The sequence below is a fragment of the Ips typographus genome, linkage group LG9 (assembly GCF_016097725.1).
Source record: "Ips typographus isolate SLU linkage group LG9, UJ_Ityp_2.0, whole genome shotgun sequence".
NCBI classification, from domain to species: domain Eukaryota; kingdom Metazoa; phylum Arthropoda; class Insecta; order Coleoptera; family Curculionidae; genus Ips; species Ips typographus.
In genome coordinates, this window is record NC_138430.1 from 7,986,187 (window position 1) to 8,006,578 (window position 20,392).

Sequence of the window (20,392 nt, forward strand, 5' to 3'; positions counted from 1 at the left end):
CTAGAATCAATGTTTATTGTAACAACAATTAATTTAATTGAATCAAGATAACGGTGGTAAAAGCGATTATCCGCTTCACAAAAGCGAAAAAAACTCAATAATTAGATTAATTCAACGTTTGATACAAATTGCTTTAAAGCGGTCTTTCCATTTATAAAGTAATGTTTCAGGGAAAACTTGAGTATAGGCTAATAACACACGATGACGAACTGAAAGGATGTAAAAGCTTGAAGAGGATGTTTAATATTTCTTCCGGCCACTCGGTAGATTATAATAATTTACTGGCGTTGCATTAGTGTTTTGAAAATTTTAACTCAAGTTAAGCTACAGGGTGTCCCAAAGCACAGTAGCATTTTTGGGACACCCTTTGTATTTGTAACAATTTTGAGGCCACATTTGGCTTTCTCTGTACCATTTGTTTTGTTTTCTTAGGAACCCTTATTAGATGTCGTAAAAATCATTGCTACGCTCTTACTGCTAATACTCAATAACAATTCCACGTTATTCTTTCATTACTACAATAACAATGCTGAGGAATGCCATTTACTTAATAGAGGTCAGTAGGGAGAGTGTTTTTATTAGGTTTTTATTAATAATAAATAAGGTTCCGTTGAAACCGCATCAAAGCTTGCATGATGAAGAAAACTGAATTTGCATGTTCTAGAGAAATTAAAGCAGACTTTTGTCGGGTATAACGACTAAATAAACCAATAAAGCTCTTTAAATAGATAACCGGCATCGTTTATCTTGATCTTCCGACTCATATGTACACGAACACACATAGAAGAAGAAGAAGAAGCGGCTTTTAGCCCTGCGTGCGGTCAAGGGCGTGCACCTTGCGTTTCTTTAGTCCGGAAAAATCAGGATTCTTTTTATGTGTGTGTAACAACTTACTTGAAAATAGCGTGAAATTCTATTTTTTCAACCAATGAAACATGATGAGTAACTCGTCTCAACCAACAAGAGGAAGAAAATGTGTAAAACACTTTCAATCATTTAGCATCTTAGACAATGTTTAGAGAAGAAAATGGAGCTTGACTGGCACCTTTTAAAGCGTTTCTCCAGCAACAAACACAAAGACTCCTACGCGAGAACTCTGGCGCCCCAAAAACGGCAAATACGAAAATCTAGGCTATTTAACCAAAAGTGATACAGAATTCGCATTAATAATGCATTTCCCACGCCGGGACTCAGGGAAAAAGTTACAATGGGTACCATCACCGCCATACCGAATTCGCCTCTCCACCAGGTGGTTCTGAAACGACTGGGCTATGGTACCGGCGAAGAAGAAGACGCTGAAGAGCGGCACCAATGCAGACCAGTGAGTGACATTGACTCCGCGAAGAAACACGCACCAACGACCTAACATCGCGAAAAAGTTTGTTAGCCCCGGCTAGATCCAGGGTAAAACTGTCTTATCCAGTTTTTAATTTTTAATTCAAATACATTGTGACTTAAAGGTAAGTTTTTTTAACTTTGATTTTGAAAAATTGTTTGATTTTTGTTGAATTTATCTACTTTTGAATTTAAAAAGTTAAGCTAGTGATTTTCTACATTTTTATTGGAAGAAAAATTTTAAAATTCAATCAAGTAAAAAATTTGAACCCATGAAGCTTGGACATTATTGTTACCTCATTAGAACTTATCCACCAGTTGTGATAGAACGTCCATTATACCGGATGTTTGACATTCTATAAGGAATTTTAAAATACCTCGAAGCTTTTGAATAATGCTCCATTGACTATCAACCGATGAGACTACTCACGGTTTGCGTTTTCTTTGAAAAGAAATTTTTGAAATTTTACAGTTTTGCGTAGGTTTTCGTGGTCCAATTCTACAAAACCAGGCCACCAGTTCACTAGAATATTGTTTAATCAATTAGCACATCTTTAAGAGAGGTAAACATGGCCGGTTTGTCTCATCTAAAAAATTTTTTGCACCTCTCAGTATCTCGTAAACCGGCTTTACCGCTGTCGTCCGCATTACGAATTATGATTTATGTAATGTCAAACACAGTTTTTAGGTGATTGGATTGATTTAAACGATTGCTCAATCTTGTAAGACAATATATCCCACAAAATAGTGAGAATAGACACCCTGTATATGTATAAGAGGTCAAATTTCCGGAAATTATGTGGAAAAATTGTTTTTTCCAGTATTTTTGATTACATTTTAAAACATGAAATCTCAAGTATTAAACCACAGCTCCACTTTAAAAAAAAATTCTGTTTTTGATTCAAAAGTAATTTTAAGTTTGTCATCTGCTCGAAAAGTCCCAGAAATTTTTCTTTTTTCACCGACAGAAGATCACTTTCTGATCTGTACCATCGTTTGGCAAATGACAGATAGAGTAATCAAAATCAAATTTTTTTACTTTTCTTCAAACCTATCTAGTATCTGAAATGTGAATTGTTGTTTAAATGAAATATTTAAACCTTCTGAAGATGACTTTTGGAGCAATCTGCTCAACTGAAGTCATCGCCTTTGATGAGGACGAAACATCAGGAAGAAATTCCATTGGACCACGGCTTATATGCCCGGATAACTTTCATATTTCTCTGGCAATGTCAGAAACTATATGGCAACGCCCTATCTGAAAATTGCCAGAAACTCTCTGATATAACCAAAAGTTATGTGGCATTGCCCGAATCTGTATGGAGTCTCCTCAGAGCCACCGTAGAAACACATCAAAAGAACATTTTTGCCATATTTAATGCATCTTGCTCTTAACTGTCTAAAGAGGAAGTTACTATACTGGAATGGATTAATATACAGGGTGGTCCAGTTTTAAGTGTCAATAATTCACCATTTGATAGCTAATCAAAAAATAAGTTGACTTGCATTATGTAATTTTTCTGAAAAAAGTTTCCTAAGGAAGATACAGTCCTCCAAATTTCAATTTAAAAAATCGTTTTATATTTTAAAACTGAACATCCAAGACTTGTGAAAGTCCAAATTTGTACTGAATAGTCTAAAAACTTTTTTACTACTAGGAATGGTCTTATGATTCGCTTTCTCAGACTGCCATCCTGGTTGAGTGTCTGAAACTGGCATTCAAGAACTAAAAAAAGTCCGGAAATCAAGACAAAAATTGTATTGTGCATGAAACTCATTTTTTACTACTAAAAATAATATAAAAGTTGACTTTTAATGCTAGAACTGACTTTACTAGGACTAAAAAGAGCCCAAAAGTATGTTTTCAAGACTTTAATTGGTGTACAACTCAATTTTCTGGACTGGACAACAAGTCTAGAAGTAAATTAAATTTTCGGACTATTTTATTTCTAAAAATTAGTTCTCAAGACTATTATTATAGCATTTAGTACCAACATTTTTTACTTTAATTACTAAAGAAACTTGACTTTTGGAAATAGTCTAAAACTCGATTTTTCAGTCTTAAAAAGCACTAAAAACAGTCTGAATTTCTTAGAGATGCTACAATTTATTGCACCTATCAGGGTAGAAGTCAATTTAATAGTGAAGAAGCTTGAAATAACATTTTCAAGACTATGGTCAGTGGACACACTCGCTTTTAGGCCTGATAAGTCAAAAACTTTGTAAAGATAGTCTTGAAACTCGATTTGAGGCACTGAAAACAGCCTTAAAACACTAAAAACAGTCTAGTTTATTAAAAAATACCCGAATTTTTAGAACTGAGGTGTCTAGAAGTCGATTTAATAGTGACAAAGCTTGGAATGCCATTTTAAGTCTATGAAGAATGTAAAAATTGTTTTTTAAGTTTGCTATGTCAATAACTTGGTGAAGATAGTCTTGAAACTCGATTTTCCAAGCTGAAAGCAGTTTTGAAGCACTAAAAATAGTCCAGAATTCGAAGAAAATGAAAAGCAAAGTAAAAAGCACGAAAAGTTCGTTTTCAAGACAATTTTCATGAATCTAATGTTAATGTCCTGCATCTAAGACTATATTCAAGACTAAAATATTGAAATTTGTCTTCAAATTATGAAAACTTACTTCAAATGCAATTTTTAAGCTTCTGATGTCACTTTTCATTAGTTCAGTCACATTTTGGGGTTCAAGTCAATTTTTAAGGTTTAAATGTATGAATTTGTAGTAACAAATTCTTGAAAAAGTAGTTTTTATGTCCACAAGTCAATTTTTAGTATTAAAGTCTCTCGATTTGCATGAAAACTGGTTACAAACACAATTTTTAAGCTTCTGAAATTTTTATCTTTTCTAATTCAATTTTCAAAACTAAAGTCTTTTAGTTTGTCTGGAAACTATGAAAACTGGCTACAATAATATTTTTCAAACTTCTTAAGTGAATTTTCCGTTTCCAAGACAATTTTTAAGTTGGGTTGGGTTAGTTTTGGGTCTTTGACCGTAATAACGTCTAATAAAGTGCTTGTTCCAAATTTGATCAATCACGGTCTAACAGTTATGAAAAAAAAAACATTTTTTAAACAGAAATTTGAAGGACAGTATTTTCCTTAAGAAGCACTTTTCAGGAAAATGACAAAATGAATGTCAACTTATTTCTTAATTGGCTATGGATTGGTGACTTATTGACATTTAATACTGGACCACCCTGTATAACACATATTTGGGTTATTGTCAAAAACTTGTGACATACATACATTTTCACTCTCATAACCAAATCTTTTGTCATCTTCAGAAACTTTCACTCCTATTTATCATTTTTTTCCTCTTTAAAGAACGGTCCAATCAATTATGATAAACGACACTGGTACTAATGGTGTATGAATGGAAACATTGTCGTCATTTTTAAATTCAAAACTGGGTTTCTAGGTACCGATTTATATGTGTAAACATGCAATGAACTGTATAAAAATGTAAATGTCGCCCGGGGGGGCCACTCAGTTATGCAAATAGGAATTTAACTTGTGGACAACGGTTATTTTGCGGTGGTCAAATTTAGTGTCGTGACTTGGATTCAGTGTAATCTCAGAAACAAACGTATTTAACAGAAATACCGTAAACGACTGGTTGGGTTGGGATTGTTCGTTTGATTATTCTGCAGTCGACCAGCAAGATGTTTTTCTGCTGTTGTGTCAACTAACGGATCACTTTAGAAGCTAGAATAATCAGTACAAAAAAACACTTCCAAATTGGACTTGCAATAGAGAAAAAATCGATTTTACTTGGCCTTTCAAGCCTCATCAATCGTCCACAAGATTGCATCTTCAAAGCCCTTTCTACAGTCACTCATTACCCAACTAATTCCCATTTTATGTGCAAATTGCAGCAACAGTTTATACCATAGTACAAAGATAATTGATGAATCGACTCCAAATTGGCCTGCATGATTTACAATTTTGCAATCGCCGGTAATTAACTATAATTTGTATTTTTCCCTAAACCCGATGTGCCATTTCAAACTGTTTGTCTCGAGAGAAACAAATTGGACATGCTCTATAATACCGATTATCTCTCTGCCAATTAAGGTTAGTGTCACAAAGCAATTTTTGCTTAACAAATTGCTTGACATTTTGAGCTTTACTTTAATGTTCCCTAAGTCCCTCTAATTTAAAAAAGAAAAACATATTTATGACGCTTCTAAACTAGAATGAGACAATTGCTCTAGTTATAACTTTGTATGAAGAATTCCATGCACGAAAATTACTCCATTACTTACAGTACATTAACAGCAATAATGACGGCTAAACTATTTGTTTTATGGCAAGAATCTTGGTTTAAGTACTCTTTACTGTTAGCTAAATTTTATGACAAAACTTAACACTTTTCTACCGGACGTTAGCCACTTAAAAACATCTCAATTAGTAGATTTTAAACTTCTTAGGTGCCAGTAATAGTTGCTTGATTAAGTTGTCGTATTCTTCTGGGTAATTTACATAAACCCAGAAGATTTATTCACAAATAACTGTATTCTACCGTTAACTGTTTTTGGGCAAAGAAGCGATTATTTACAGTTAAAAATCTTAAAGATAAAACATTTTAACTCTTCATTTGACCACCTACAGTTTTCATCATCACACTGTTTTGCAACTGGTGATTGGTAAAAGCACAAACTGTTGAGAATATAATTCATTGTTAAAAGTAATATAATTTTATCCCATCCATCCAATTAATGCATTGCAACAGTGACTAACGTAACCCTTTACAATACTAGTGCAAGTGATATAATACCACACATACACCATTAAATAACCGTAAAACTGCTTTCAAATTTTATAATTTCGGTTCCCATCGGTCTTAAATGCTTCTTTATTAGTTTATATCTCCTCTCTAGTAGAAACAATGCAGAAATTTTTTGGTCAATATCCGGGTTTAACTACTTTTAGCAAATACACACATTTCACTAGTACCAAGCCGATCAAATCAGATAATAACAAAGAGAATGGTTGCAGCTCTTACAATTTACGGCCCAACCGATCAATTCAATCATGTGTAAAAGTGATTCAGGGTACCGTTGGTTTAATAATAATTCCTCTCCTTTTTAAAGACAAAAATTGAACAGAGGCTTTTAGAAAGGGTTTAATTAGGTCAGGTTGATGCCTTTGCAAACTAGAATCACGTTTTCGAGGATCGTTAACGTTGATAAAGGCTCCAAGTGTTACTAAAATTACTCTGACGCTGGTAATACATAATGGTTTGATATTTTTGTTGCAGACTTCATTACCAAGCTGACATGCAGCTCATATATTTAATCATAACAGGAGCGGTACTTGAGATGTGCTTTGCAGGTGACGATGGAAGCGAATCTGATGGCGACGCCTCAAGAAAAATACTGGGGTCAAGGTAACAAGAATGCAATTATTTTACTAGTTATAACCAGAAAATGTAACAGGATAGTCCACAATACCAAAAACCTTTTAGGACAAAAGTAAGAATGCACAACACAGAGAAAAGCAAACCGATTATCAAAATAAGCAAAAGAAAAACGCCCTCTAGCAGCAAAACGGGACAACTTAGCCGTGCCCGCTTAATGTCACGTGATAGCCCCATTCAAAAAATAATAAACAGAAAATTCAAAAAAGAAACGTTTCCTTCTTGGTTTTTGTATTTTCTAGGGTTGGTTCTGAGAGTGGATGCAGAAAAACGTTAAAAATACTAAAATAAAATTAACAAACACCCCTATTTTTTTATTTTCTTGTTTATCTCTAAAATTAAGGCAAATTTGTATTATGTTACTTATTTGAAAAATTCATACTTTCTGAAATAAACAAATTAATGAATTTCTATGCTACACGTACGCGTAAAATGGATTTGCTTGACTAGCACCAAAATAGGCGGTGCATGTGCTGCAAACTTGACGTCACCATGACGTAATTGAACAAAATAGTACATTGACCAAATGTCAAATTACGTCATCGTGACGTTAAATTCGGTCGGCACACTTGATGGTGAGTTAAAATCATGGCCTACTTTACCATTAATACTCACGAAACGCCATCCTAGACGTTTATGAGCGAACAAATTGTTTATTAGTAGTTATCTTAATGTCACGTGACAGCCCATTCATTAGCTTTATTTTGTTACACGGTATGTTTATACAGAACGTTTCAACTAAACGAGTTATTGACGAAAATTCAAAAAAGAAACGTTTCCTTCTTGGTTTTTGTATTTTGTAGGGTTGGTTCTGAGAGTGGATGCAGAAAAACGTTAAAAATACTAAAATAAAATTAACAAACACCCCTATTTTTATTATTTTATCTTGTTTCTCTCTAAAATTAGAGCAAATTTGTATTATGTTACTTATTTGAAAAATTCATACTTTCTGAAATAAACAAATTAATGAATTTCTATGCTACACGTACGCGTAAAATGGATTTGCTTGACTAGCACCAAAGTAGGCGGTGCATGTGTTGCAAACTTGACGTCACCATGACGTAATTGAACAAAATAGTACATTGACCAAATGTCAAATTACGTCATCGTGACGTTAAATTCGGTCGGCACACTTGATGGTAAGTCAAAATCATGGCCTACTTTACCATTAATACTCACGAAACGCCATCCTAGACGTTTATGAGCGAACAAATTGTTTATTAGTAGTTATCTTAATGTCACGTGACAGCCCCATTCATTAGCTTTATTTTGTTACACGGTATGTTTATACAGAACGTTTCAACTAAACGAGTTATTGACGAAAATTCAAAAAAGAAACGTTTCCTTCTTGGTTTTTTGTATTTTCTAGGGTTGGTTCTGAGAGTGGATGCAGAAAAACGTTAAAAATACTAAAATAAAATTAACAAACACCCCTATTTTTATTATTTTATCTTATTTCTCTCTAAAATTAGGGCAAATTTGTATTATGTTACTTATTTGAAAAATTCAAACTTTCCGAAATAAACAAATTAATAAATTTCTATGCTACACGTACGCGTAAAATGGATTTGCTTGAATAGCACCAAAGTAGGCGGTGCATGTGCTGCAAACTTGACGTCACCATGACGTAATTGAACAAAATAGTGCATTGACCAAATGTCAAATTACGTCATCGTGACGTTAAATTCGGTCGGCACACTTGATGGTGAGTTAAAATCATGGCCTACTTTACCATTAATACTCACGAAACGCCATCCTAGACGTTTATGAGCGAACAATTTGTTTATTAGTAGTTATCTTAATGTCACGTGACAGCCCCATTTATTAGCTTTAATTTGTTACACGGTATGTTTATACAGAACGTTTCAACTAAACGAGTTATGGACGATTTTTTGGGAAATTGCACGAAAATTCAAAAAAGAAACCTTTCCTTCTTGGTTTTTGTATTTTGTAGGGTTGGTTCTGAGAGTGGATGCAGAAAAACGTTAAAAATACTAAAATAAAATTAACAAACACCCCAATTTTTGCTGTTTCATCTTGTTTCTCTCTAAAATTAGGGCAAATTTGTATTATGTTACTTATTTGAAAAATTCATACTTTCCGAAATAAACAATATTAATAAATTTCTATGCTACACGTACGCGTAAAATGGATTTGCTTGAATAGCACCAAAGTAGGCGGTGCATGTGCTGCAAACTTGACGTCACCATGACGTAATTGAACAAAATAGTACATTAACCAAATGTCAAATTACGTCATCGTGACGTTAAATTCGGTCGGCACACTTGATGGTGAGTCAAAATCATGGCCTACTTTACCATTAATACTCACGAAACGCCATCCTAGACGTTTATGAGCGAACAAATTGTTTATTAGTAGTTATCTTAATGTCACGTGACAGCCCCATTCATTAGCTTTATTTTGTTACACGGTATGTTCATACAGAACGTTTCAACTAAACGAGTTATTGACGATTTTTTGGGAAATTGCACGAAAATTTAGCCTAAATTAGGAATTTTTGGGCTTACTATACTAATCGCGGCCATATTGGATTTTGCTCGATCAAAGTGACCTTTTTAACTAATTTCAACCTGAGGAACACGAATCTGACGTCTATTTTGCTCTAACTGACAGTTTTGGAAATTATGTCAATTCTGACAATTTACTGCGTGGCACCCTTAAAAAATGACATGTGACACTTTACGTCATTTTTGTATCATTAACTTTTAAGTAGTAAACGTTAATTTTCAAAATTCAAAATTTTTTACAAAAAAAATCAAAAGTTAAAAATTTAAGTTTTTCATTTTTGAAGGTCACACCATGTATGGTACAAAAAAACAAAAATAAGCAATAATAACTGATCTTCTTAGCACATTTCCTTCAAACAAAAATTACCATACCATCCGGGCGTATAAATCTTGAGAATAATTGACATACTCTCGGCATCGCAAAACAATAATAAATCCGCTTTAAACAACATAATTTTTAAACTAATTAGGAATGGGAACTAAACTAATTAGATCCAAGAACCGCTGTTCCAACCAAATTATGTAAAGGTTTTTGTACATAATCACGTGCATTTTGAGCCGTTATATAAAAATTATGTCACTGACTCCGTTTGTTGTGTTATAATGACCTTAATAGTAACTAACGTATCTTTCTTTTAGTGTGGTGACATCAGTATCAGTGGTGTTGGATACGGGCAACAAGAAGAACGCCATCTTTACCGACGCAGTGGGAAAACCTCAACCAAAACCTTCTCATCCTTCTGAATTGGCCAGCCCTATAGATCTTCTCAACCCAGACAGATTCGAGTTTTACACTTTTGATGACAATGGAGATTTGGTGAAAAGACTGATGACTTTGGATGAAATCAAAAGGTTTATAGCCACTGGAGGTGATACTGATGTTCTCGACCTGGACTCTTTTACTTCACAAGGTTTCCTGCCTGAGAAACGGGTTAGTGACGTGGTGACTAATGTTCAAAGCGTGATCAAAGATGAAATGGAATTTCTTAAAGATCCAATTGCAAAACCTATCTTTGACACTCCTGACGTTAGTGACTCCTGGAGTATGATTTTGCCTGCTGTGTTTGGAAATTCTGGGGAAGATATTAAGCCTGAGAAACCTACAGTTTTCGTAACCCCTGATACGATTATGCTAGAACCAACTACAAGTACTACAAACAGACCAAGCGTCACTTCAACTACACCAGTTTACTATAGCAGCTCATCTCCTGCGGTTACAACAAGCACCCAACCTCCAGTTTTGAACGTGGAGATCATCTCCAATGGTGCTTCTACCACACTCAGTGCTACAGAAAAAGTGACTCCTAAACAAGAAACATCCACCAAACCCACACGAGTTCCAATTACATCAACAATGAGACCACCTTTGATCCGAAGAAATGATACTAGACCAACTACAAGCCAATGGAGCACTACAAGTTTTCAACCTTCATCAACTCATTTAACAACCGTCAGCATTAAAACGCCTCCCACAACCCAGAAACCTGACTTTATACCCAACATATTTGGTTTACCTCAGGAATTAACGACAACCAAAAGACCTACTAGCGCAAAACCAAGTTTACGACCCATATCCAACATTTTCGGTATGCCCGTAGATGAACTCAAAAACAACCCTAGACCAGTGTCAACAACCCCAAAACCTACAACTGCATTTGGAACTTCATCTTCAAAAATCAATATCAGACCTCAACTAATCACTAGTAGTACCATAGGAAATGTTTACTCCACTAAAACCACCACAACTAAACCAAAAACAACCACATTGGGAGCAATACAAGAAGATTTGCCTACTTCATCTTCAAAAATCAATGTCAGACCTCAACTAATCACTAGTAGTACCATAGGAAATGTTTACTCCACTAAAACTACTACTAAACCAAAAACAACTACATGGGAAACAATACAAGAAGACTTGCCTACTTCATCTTCAAAAATCAATGTCAGACCTCAACTAATCACTAGTAGCACAATAGGAAATGTTTACTCCACTAAAACCACTACAACTAAACCAAAAACAACCACATGGGGAGCAATAAAAGAAGACATGCCCCTATTCAACATCTTCAAAGAAGTCCTCAACCCAACCACCATCGCAGCAAAAACTAGTCCTTCAACCTCTACAAGCTCAACCATAACAGAAGACTCAGCTACAGATAGCGCCACCATAAACAACGTCTTAAATTTTGAATCAAGCAAAATCCAAACCACTGAAAATGTTGAAACAACAACGGTGACTGACAAAATACCCACAACCACTGTAGTTCAAGAAACCAAGACAACTTTATTACCACCTCTTCTAAACTCGTTAAACGATAATCAAAAAGTGTCTGCTTCTGAATTGCTAGATCAACTGTTGTTCACCACCAACATCTACGAAATCAACACTGAACTTGACGCCTCCAAAATGAATTTAACTGAAGTGAGCACCAACGCAATTAAAACTGAAACTACAACCGCATCAGATCAGGATTTTATCTCTTATCCACCAACCACAGACATTTCTTTAATGCAAAGCATTGAACAATTGCTCTCTCAAGCTGTAGGGGATGTGGAAAATGTTTTTAACCAAACTACCGCAACCACTATTAACAACCCTTCAAGTTATGCGGTTTTCAATTTGAGTAAGGAAGGAGAAACAGATTTGACCACCCCGACTACCACAACAGATCAATCTGAGACTACAACCTCCAAGTTGGATGTTATAAGCGACTCAATGGGAGCCATTATATCCCAAATGGCGGCGGAGAATGCAGCTTTGGATAAGTTTACTGAAGTACCTGATCTGTTGGGAGTTACAAACCGTAGAAATGACCCTACAACTCTGAAAAACACTGATTTCTCTACTACCACAATGACTGAGCAGCAAGAAGCCAGTACAATTACATCGACAATTGCAGATGCCACTCAAACTGAAACTGTTAAACAAGAATCTACCACGTATTATTACGTTATTAGGGCAGATGCAAATGCTACTACAGAAGAGACTTTACAGCTACTGAACGCTAGCTTATTGTCGAATCAAAACCGGACTAAACCTGCTAAAGCTGATTTAAGCTTAGAACAAGAAATCATTGCTGAAGAGTTGAGAAATATGACACTACTACAAGCAGGTAGTACAACTGCCACTGAACATTTAGATGAGAGTGAAAGTAGTGTGGTATCAATAAGTAGTAGCACTTTGAACAGTTTAGTCACTGAATCCACAGAAGACTACACCACAGAGACCACTACAGAATTAGACAGCACAGAAAGTACAACAAATGTGAAAAAAATACTCAATGAAGTGGAGTTGTTGCCTACAACTGATCAGCCACAACCCAGTACTACAACTCGCCCCAGCTTGAAACCCTCAATAGTGATCACAATTAACGAAAACAACACCATAGTGACGGAAAGTGGTAAACTTGTAGCCAACAAAACTATCACCAAAACTCCTGAAAAAAATACAACCCAAGATCAAACTTGGACTTTGGTGTCAACCTTAGCACCACAACAAGCTTCCAGTGTCCAAAACTCACCAGCACCAACAGTTTCATCCTATCCAGACATCATAGACACTCCGGTAGCTGTAGACCTGGTGCCCAAACCTATGCAAGGTTTTGGATTAGAAGAAAGCACCTCCAATTTAGATGTTGATGTTCATCAATTTGTGCAACTGTGCAATGAATTGGCTTTCGGTTTTTGGAAGACTGTGACAACAGGCTTGAGTCCAGCCAGAAGCATCTTTGTATCACCTTTTGCAGCATCTTCAATGCTGGCCATGGTCTTTTTGGGTGCTAAAGGTGCAACCTCGGAAGAAATGAATGAAATCCTTAAGTTGGACGACATGGTTACATTCAATCCCCATTTGATTTTTAAAAGTGTTTCCGAATCTATAACTAATGAACCCAATTCGGGAGTTGCAACTGCAGCCATCATTAGGGAGTTGTTCAGTGATAGGAGTAAAGGAAAGCTGCTGGACTTCTACAAAAATAGGGTTAAAGCGTTCTATGATGGATTTGCTGAAGAAGTTAGTTATAGAGAAATTGGTGATGTTATTAGACGCAGGTCTAATATGCTGGTGAAGAAGTATACCAATGGGAAGTATCCACAGTTTTTGAATGACGCTTCTATAACAGCCAGGTCGCCTTTGAGTGGAGTTAGCATTAACATTTTTGAGGTAAAGTTATTGTAAGAGTTTTTAAACAGAATTCATTATAGTAAATATGATTCTAGACTGATTGTTCCCAAACATCTTCTGAGGGTAGAGATGGTGAACTGCATTTTATCATTTACCCATCAATGAAGCAAAGGCGTTTGGTGCCAGTTCCAGCTGTGGTGTACAAATCTGGGTTTCTTGCCGGTTATGAGCCCAGTTTGGACGCTACTGCCGTTGCACTGGGAAGTAAAGATCAAACTGTCAGCACTCTACTGGTAGTACCAGGGCAACAAGGGATTGCAGCACCTGGAGATGGTTTAGCAAGGCTGGAAAAAAGGCTTGTGGAAAGCTCTTTCAAAAAAGGTTCATTAAAAGTGCAACTAAGTGTGAAAGTTAATCATCAACATTCATTTTACAGGAGCGTGGTCCAGATTGTTGCGTTCCCTAATCCCTAGACCAGGACTAGAAATTCAGATTCCTAGGTTTTCCCACAGATCAGTGATCAACGCAACAACAGCCCTACAACGAATGGGATTGCACGAGCTGTTCAACCCAAATACTGCAGATTTAAGAGGACTGAATGGCGTGGCCAATGAACTTCATTTATCTGACGTATTGCAAATCAACAAGTTTGCCACTTGTGGCGAAAAAAGAAATGATGACACTGAACATTCTGAAGTATATCCAGCCACAACAATGAGAGCCAGGTATTGTTTGATTAATTGTTTGTTAAATATAAATAAAAACCAACTTTTCTATAGAGCTGCTCGCCGTCTTCTGAGACCAATAAATCCAATAGACTTTGAAGAGCCCAGAGACTACCAACGCGCTTTTCACGATCCTTTATTCGACCCTAGATTATTCGAGCTGCCTCTGTCTTTACGACCACGTCAAGCCCGAATACCGGATGTCCCAAGACTGCGTTTCGATCGGCCCTTCTTGTACTTCGTGAGACACAATCCAACCGGATTGATCCTGCATATGGGCCGGTTCAACCCTAGATTACTACCGTGAAACAGCTTGACGTTCTAGAGTAATTGCACCAATTGTTGTAGGCCAAGTAAAAGCGTTACGTTTCAGTATTTGGCAAAACAAGACTGTAAAAATGCTAATTTTCTTTTTAGTTTAGACTTTGTTAGGTATTAGAGGTAATTATTTATTTTGCCAACTTAAGTCATCCAGTTGACAGAGAAGCCTAAAAACGTGCAAGCGGACTAATATTTTAAGTAAATATTTCTTTAAAAGAAACTTACATTAGATTTAAATTTGTAAGTAGGTGAGCATTGTGATTGTATATAAAAAAATCAAAATTATAGTTAATTACTTAGAGAAGCTTAGTAGTGCAATTGAGTTTAATTTATTTAAATAAATCTTAAATTAGAACTGTTTTTACCAAATCATTTCCACATTTACAAAACTAATTTTTAATGGTGCTTTAGATACAAAAACAAACTGATCTATGGGAATAAATGTCTATATTTAGTTAACGCTCCACTATACTGGTACACGGTCAACAATGTATAGTAAAATTATCTATCATATATCTTACTTTAACAATGAAAAAATCGAGATTACGGTGCGTAAAACACAAAAAACTACAAACGATTGTGATACCTACCTAAAAAAAACATCCCTAATACAATAAGACTAATGATCCATTTATATACTTACAACAAAACACACAAGTTAATTGACAGAGAAAAAATCCTTCATAAACTTATATTAAAAAACTGGCGATTAAATAGGATAAATAAAAAGTTCCAGCAGACTTCAATACAAAAAAAAAACTATGATAATCTCATTAAAAAAAAAGTATATTGGCACTTGGTAATTGTTCAATAATTGGCAGAAAACTTTTAGAAGCAATGGCCGCTAAATAAAAATTGAGCAACTAGTTTTGGAAGAAGCTCAACTACTTTGGGGAAGTGGCATAAAAAGAACGTTTTGTTTTAAAATAGCCTCGAAACCTACGCGAGTTAAAACAATAAGTTGTCAAGATTGTTTGGGTAGAAAATCACTGTGTGTTACTTTACAGTACCTGTCTCTCGATTGTGAACGGATAATCGTATTCCTTCAGGATTTGTTGCATAGTTTTGGTCCTAATCCTAGGAATCTACACCAAAAATAGTAAATTAATTATTATAGAACTAAAACCTATTTTTTAAATTCTAAATACTTACCCCGCTATCGACAGAAGATTTGCCCGCCGTAAATCGGGAATTGACAACAAAAGGAACACCTTCTAATCCAGGATATGAGCTTGAGCTCAAAGTGTGAGTTGAGTTTTGATGCTGAACGGCAGGATGAGTGGGAACAGCAGGTGCTGGTGGTTTTGGCGCCGGCCTACTCGGACCGGAAGGATAGCCAGGACCGGGTCTCAAAATTTCATAATCGTCGTCAGTGTCTCCTATTTAAATTTACTTTTTTTTAGTTTACTCAAATCCAGTCAAAAAACATGTTGTAAACCTACCTAAATGAGGATAAACAGGCTTTGAACTGGCTAAGTGTTCTGCTGGAACACCAGGTTGACTCTGTCCAGTAGATTCAACATTTCCCATTTTGTAACAAAGAGTTACACCGTTTATTTCACTGTAAGAATAAAACTTAATTGAACAGATCTCAAAATAACATAAAAATAATCCCTAGCAATTTTAGGAGGACTTTCAAACATTATTGGAAGTGTCTAGCTAGTTTTGGAAGGATTTCAGTAATATTTAGAAATCCTTGATTAATAAAACACAAATATTGATAACCTTAAACTTGCTATTATTCATGTTGGTGATTGATTAAGTACTTCAATTATTGTGGTATTCAACTACTTTCTGCACAATAATGGATACAGTATTTAAACTCAAGGCATTATTCAAATAGTACCTGCATATAATACACTAAATATCAAAACCTAAAATACAAATTAACAAATTGAAATTACTTACTTTTGAGAAGAATTTTGAGGATGTGATTTAAAAAACTTAGTACTCAACCAAGACTTACTGCAATCACAAAACATTTTACTTTAAAAACTGTCTACATATTACCAAAAACCATACTATAAACAATGATTTAATGCTACTAGTTTTGATAGCATAGATTAATTAATTTTACCGAGTTTACCTAAGGATTACAGATTACAAATTGGCCAGCTATCTAAATTATCATACTGATAAACTAGTACAAAAATACTGAAGGACAAATCTGGGCCAATAAATCAGATAATAAACTTACCCAGCAAACAGAAAACCAGAAGGAGCCTTTTTCAGTCTACTACAAACAATTATATCTGTAATGGCAGTCTTGCATTCCTTTTGATTGACTAGCTTATAAGACAACTGTTTTTTCTTCCAAACTCTCTGTTGACTATCAGCTGTCCTATTCAATAAACTGAAGCCTTTGGGTGGCACAGTTTTCTCAGTCAAAATTACAACTTCTTGCAAAAAAAAATTGGGAATTCCTAAGAAAAGTAGTGTGAGTCACACAGCTTTAATACTTGCTGTGGACTTACCCTCAGTTTTTGAAAGGCACAAATATCTTCCTGTACTACTCTTAAAGATGGACTTCTCCCCTAAATCAGCATCAGAGTCTTGATCGTAGGTTTTAGTAATGGCATAGAACCCTCTAGGACACTTGCTCACGTCTTCTATGATCTAGTTTCAACAGATTATTGCGTTGTTTGTGTGTGGAAAACTGTAAAAACTTACCTGCACTGCAGTGATTGGTCTATCATCTGGCAGAGTTTTCAATAATTTGCTTTGTAATGAAGTGAATGCGCTTCGGGGCGACGATTTTGACATTATCCCTAAAGTGATGAGGAACTAGAACAGTTAACAAATCAGTTTAGTATTTGTTCCTTGAATTGAATCTCTTGAATGAATGAGATCACTTTTATGTATGTGATAATATAAATACTCATAAATTTTACCTGTCATTGCATCATAATCAATACTAACTGGAACACCAAGATTTGTTTTTTAATTATGTATTATCAATTATTTAATATCAATAATCAATTATTAGCACTTTTAAAATAAATGTAATATTAATTTTCCTCATTCATCAAAAAAAATTTAAAGTGACATTTGTATTGTATTGTGGTTTGACAGTTTTGACAGTAGCAATAACATTCTTGACAGCTAGGCTCTAACACAGGGTACGTTCCGAATAAAACCTAAATCTAATAAAATTTTACAAGATAATGTTACTCGGCCAAAAAAACCTTGCTCTAGTACAGAAACAAAACTAAATTCAACTGTCATAAAGAAAGTATTTAAAAAACTTTTTAAAATTAAAATTTTCTTAATCAAAAAATATAATTTTTGATGAAAGGAAGATTCTTACCTTATCAAAACTATCCTAATTTTCACTCCACAGATTTGTTACATATACACAAAAAAAATTCAGGCCTTCTTTTTTCTTTATTAATTCATAGAATATTGTGGTTCAGCATGTCACATTATAATGAAATGAACTGGGATGCCTGTTAGGCCTCAATTCACAAATGAAATGATGAATCACATTAATTATCAGCACCACCCGTACTACGATAATTAGATGGCCGCATCTGTATGGTGCTTTATTCCAAGCATATGATTATAACGACTGAAATTTCCGTTTATCGGTTTGATCGTGCTGCACAAATAGCACTGCTATGAATTTCTAATTGCAGACTATACTTTCGTAACATAAATTTATTTTTCTGATTGATCCGAGTCAATTCGCTTATCTCTGTTGTTTACCCAGTTAGATAAAAGTTATTTGAATACGATTTTTAAATTTCTAATTTCAAACTAAAAAAAAATTCTAAAAAAGTTGTGGAACGTACTTAATCTTTGAATATTTGGAGCTGTCAACGGTCAATTTTGTCAATCAAATGTCAATTTTGATTACCAAAATGTCATGACTGTTCAAAAGTAAAGAAAAGATCTGGAAAACAGCATTTCACCTCTAAATTAACAATACAATTGTTAATATCAACCTTCTTTATAATTCCGATTAGTTTAAACAAGGTTCTGAACAGTTTTTGCTTAAATTAACAGTTTCCACTCAGTCAAAATGGTGCTGGAAAGTACTATGATCTGGTAAGTTTAAGGGGGGTTTTGTTATAAGACTTTTTTCACAGTATATTTCCTTGAATGAATCGTCTGCAGTTCTGGACATTTCCAATTCTTAATACGTTAGTAGCATAGGTGTAATGTATTGTAAAACTTGCAGTGTTGATAACAGTGACTACATGAGAAATGGAGACTTCTTACCAACAAGACTCCAAGCTCAGCAGGATGCTGTTAATTTAGTGTGTCACTCCAAGACGCGCTCTAATCCTGAGAACAATGTTGGCCTTCTTACTCTTGCTAAGTAAGTTCTTCATTTTGGTTTCTTTGTTCTTCACTAAGTTGATTTTAGTTAGGCTATTGGAATATAAATATTTTTTTAGTGTGGAGGTGCTAGCCACCCTTACTAGTGATGTAGGCAGAATTTTGTCTAAACTGCATCAGGTTCAACCAAATGGAGACATCAATTTGCATACAGGCATTAGAATTGCCCATGTAAGTGTACTTGTGTCCAAAAAGCATTACAAGCAACTCTACTGAAATGTAATTCCAGTTAGCCTTAAAACATCGCCAAGGTAAAAACCATAAAATGAGAATTGTGGCTTTTGTGGGTAGCCCAGTGGATAGTGAAGAAAAAGAGCTGGTAAAACTTGCTAAAAAACTGAAAAAAGAAAAAGTGAATGTGGATATTATTAGTTTTGGTGAAGATTCCACAAATTCGGACGTTTTAACTACATTTATTAGTACTCTGAATGGAAAAGTAAGCAGTCTTACTGTATTTTTAATATTACAGCAACTTTTTTCTTTCATATTTTTTTGTTCACCATAACAAGCAGGATGGAAGCAGCAGCCATTTGGTGACTGTCCCTCCAGGACCTCATCTATCTGATGCTTTGATTTCCTCACCAATTATTCAAGGAGAAGATGGAACTGGTGCAGCTGGACTTAGTGGTTCTGGATTTGAATTTGGAGTTGATCCCAATGAGGATCCTGAACTGGCTTTGGTAATTAATTGCATTTTAACTGTGATTGCATACTAATTTGATTAACAGGCTTTGAGGGTTTCCATGGAAGAACAACGTCAACGCCAAGAAACTGAAGCTAGAAGAGCCAGAGAAGCATCTGGTACCGAAAATGCTACCAAAACTGAAGTCATCAAGGAAGGTAAGTTTCTCTAAAAATTAACTGAATTTTGTGCACATTTTTTTTTGCAGAACCTAGTGAGGAAGCCTTGCTTGAAAGAGCCTTGGCTATGTCTATGGAGGAAGGTGGAGCAGCTCCAGCTGCTGCTCCAGCAGCCTCTAGAATGCCAGTGGATTTCGCCAACATGACTGAGGATGAGCAAATTGCTTTTGCCATGCAAATGTCTATGCAAGAGGCGCGTAAGTGTTTATTATTTTAATGAAAATTTGGCATAAAGATCTTGATATTGGTTTAGAAGACCCTTCAGCACCAGCTAAAGCAGAACCAATGGAAGTGGAAGGGGATGAAGACGAGGATTACTCCGCCGTAATGAACGATCCAACGTTTTTGCAAAGCGTCCTGGAAAGTTTACCAGGAGTGGATCCTCAATCGGAAGCGGTGCGTCAAGCAGTCGGTAGTTTAAAAGAAAAGAAAAAGGAGGACAAACCAGATGATAAACAAAAGAAGTAGAGCTTTGGTCATTTTTGTTTTTAAGTTGTGTGCTGCAATTTTCTACACTTGTATTATGTTTCAAGGATATTTTGCATTCAATTACATTTACTTATAATGAAACATTGCTTGGGGATTTAACTCCACAGTCCTGTGGGGCTGAGTTATATTAGTAAAATAAATAAACCGTAATATTGTATATGTTGTAGTAATTTTTCCTTATTACTTTATGTTATAGTGCCTATAGTGTTTAACAGTTGAAAAAGGTTCTGCACTTA

At 35.1% G+C, this 20,392-nt stretch overlaps 3 protein-coding genes across 5 annotated transcripts; 2 read left to right on the forward strand and 1 right to left on the reverse strand.

Moving 5' to 3' along the window:
• Positions 1-1,249: 1,249 nt before the first annotated feature.
• Positions 1,250-14,820, forward strand: LOC145734171 (uncharacterized). 2 transcript variants are annotated; one of them, XM_081987357.1, is made up of 6 exons: positions 1,250-1,460; positions 6,610-6,738; positions 9,936-13,458; positions 13,515-13,800; positions 13,856-14,144; positions 14,199-14,820. In XM_081987357.1, exons 2-6 carry the CDS (start codon positions 6,629-6,631, stop codon positions 14,449-14,451), a joined length of 4,461 nt encoding a protein of 1,486 aa, XP_081843483.1. In that variant the 5' UTR covers positions 1,250-1,460; positions 6,610-6,628; the 3' UTR covers positions 14,452-14,820. The 2 variants fall into 2 exon arrangements, with proteins under 2 accessions (XP_081843483.1, XP_081843484.1); XM_081987358.1 differs by lacking the exon at positions 1,250-1,460 and adding an exon at positions 4,819-5,423.
• A 75-nt stretch (positions 14,821-14,895) lies between these two features.
• Mvb12 (multivesicular body subunit 12-like Mvb12) lies at positions 14,896-17,523 on the reverse strand. Its single transcript, XM_081987366.1, has 8 exons — positions 17,357-17,523; positions 17,136-17,249; positions 16,940-17,081; positions 16,663-16,888; positions 15,908-16,026; positions 15,618-15,844; positions 15,476-15,550; positions 14,896-15,404 (listed from the first exon to the last, which is right to left on the reverse strand). Exons 2-8 carry the CDS (start codon positions 17,226-17,228, stop codon positions 15,387-15,389), a joined length of 900 nt encoding a protein of 299 aa, XP_081843492.1. The 5' UTR covers positions 17,229-17,249; positions 17,357-17,523; the 3' UTR covers positions 14,896-15,386.
• A 792-nt stretch (positions 17,524-18,315) lies between these two features.
• Rpn10 (regulatory particle non-ATPase 10) lies at positions 18,316-20,313 on the forward strand. 2 transcript variants are annotated; one of them, XM_081987365.1, is made up of 8 exons: positions 18,316-18,512; positions 18,646-18,786; positions 18,866-18,977; positions 19,036-19,242; positions 19,319-19,486; positions 19,535-19,646; positions 19,697-19,864; positions 19,921-20,313. In XM_081987365.1, the coding sequence occupies exons 1-8, from the start codon at positions 18,487-18,489 to the stop codon at positions 20,133-20,135; spliced, it is 1,149 nt and encodes a 382-aa protein (XP_081843491.1). In that variant the 5' UTR covers positions 18,316-18,486; the 3' UTR covers positions 20,136-20,313. The 2 variants fall into 2 exon arrangements, with proteins under 2 accessions (XP_081843491.1, XP_081843489.1); XM_081987363.1 differs by having other exon boundaries at positions 18,317-18,512; positions 19,316-19,486.
• The last annotated feature ends 79 nt before the right edge of the window (positions 20,314-20,392 follow it).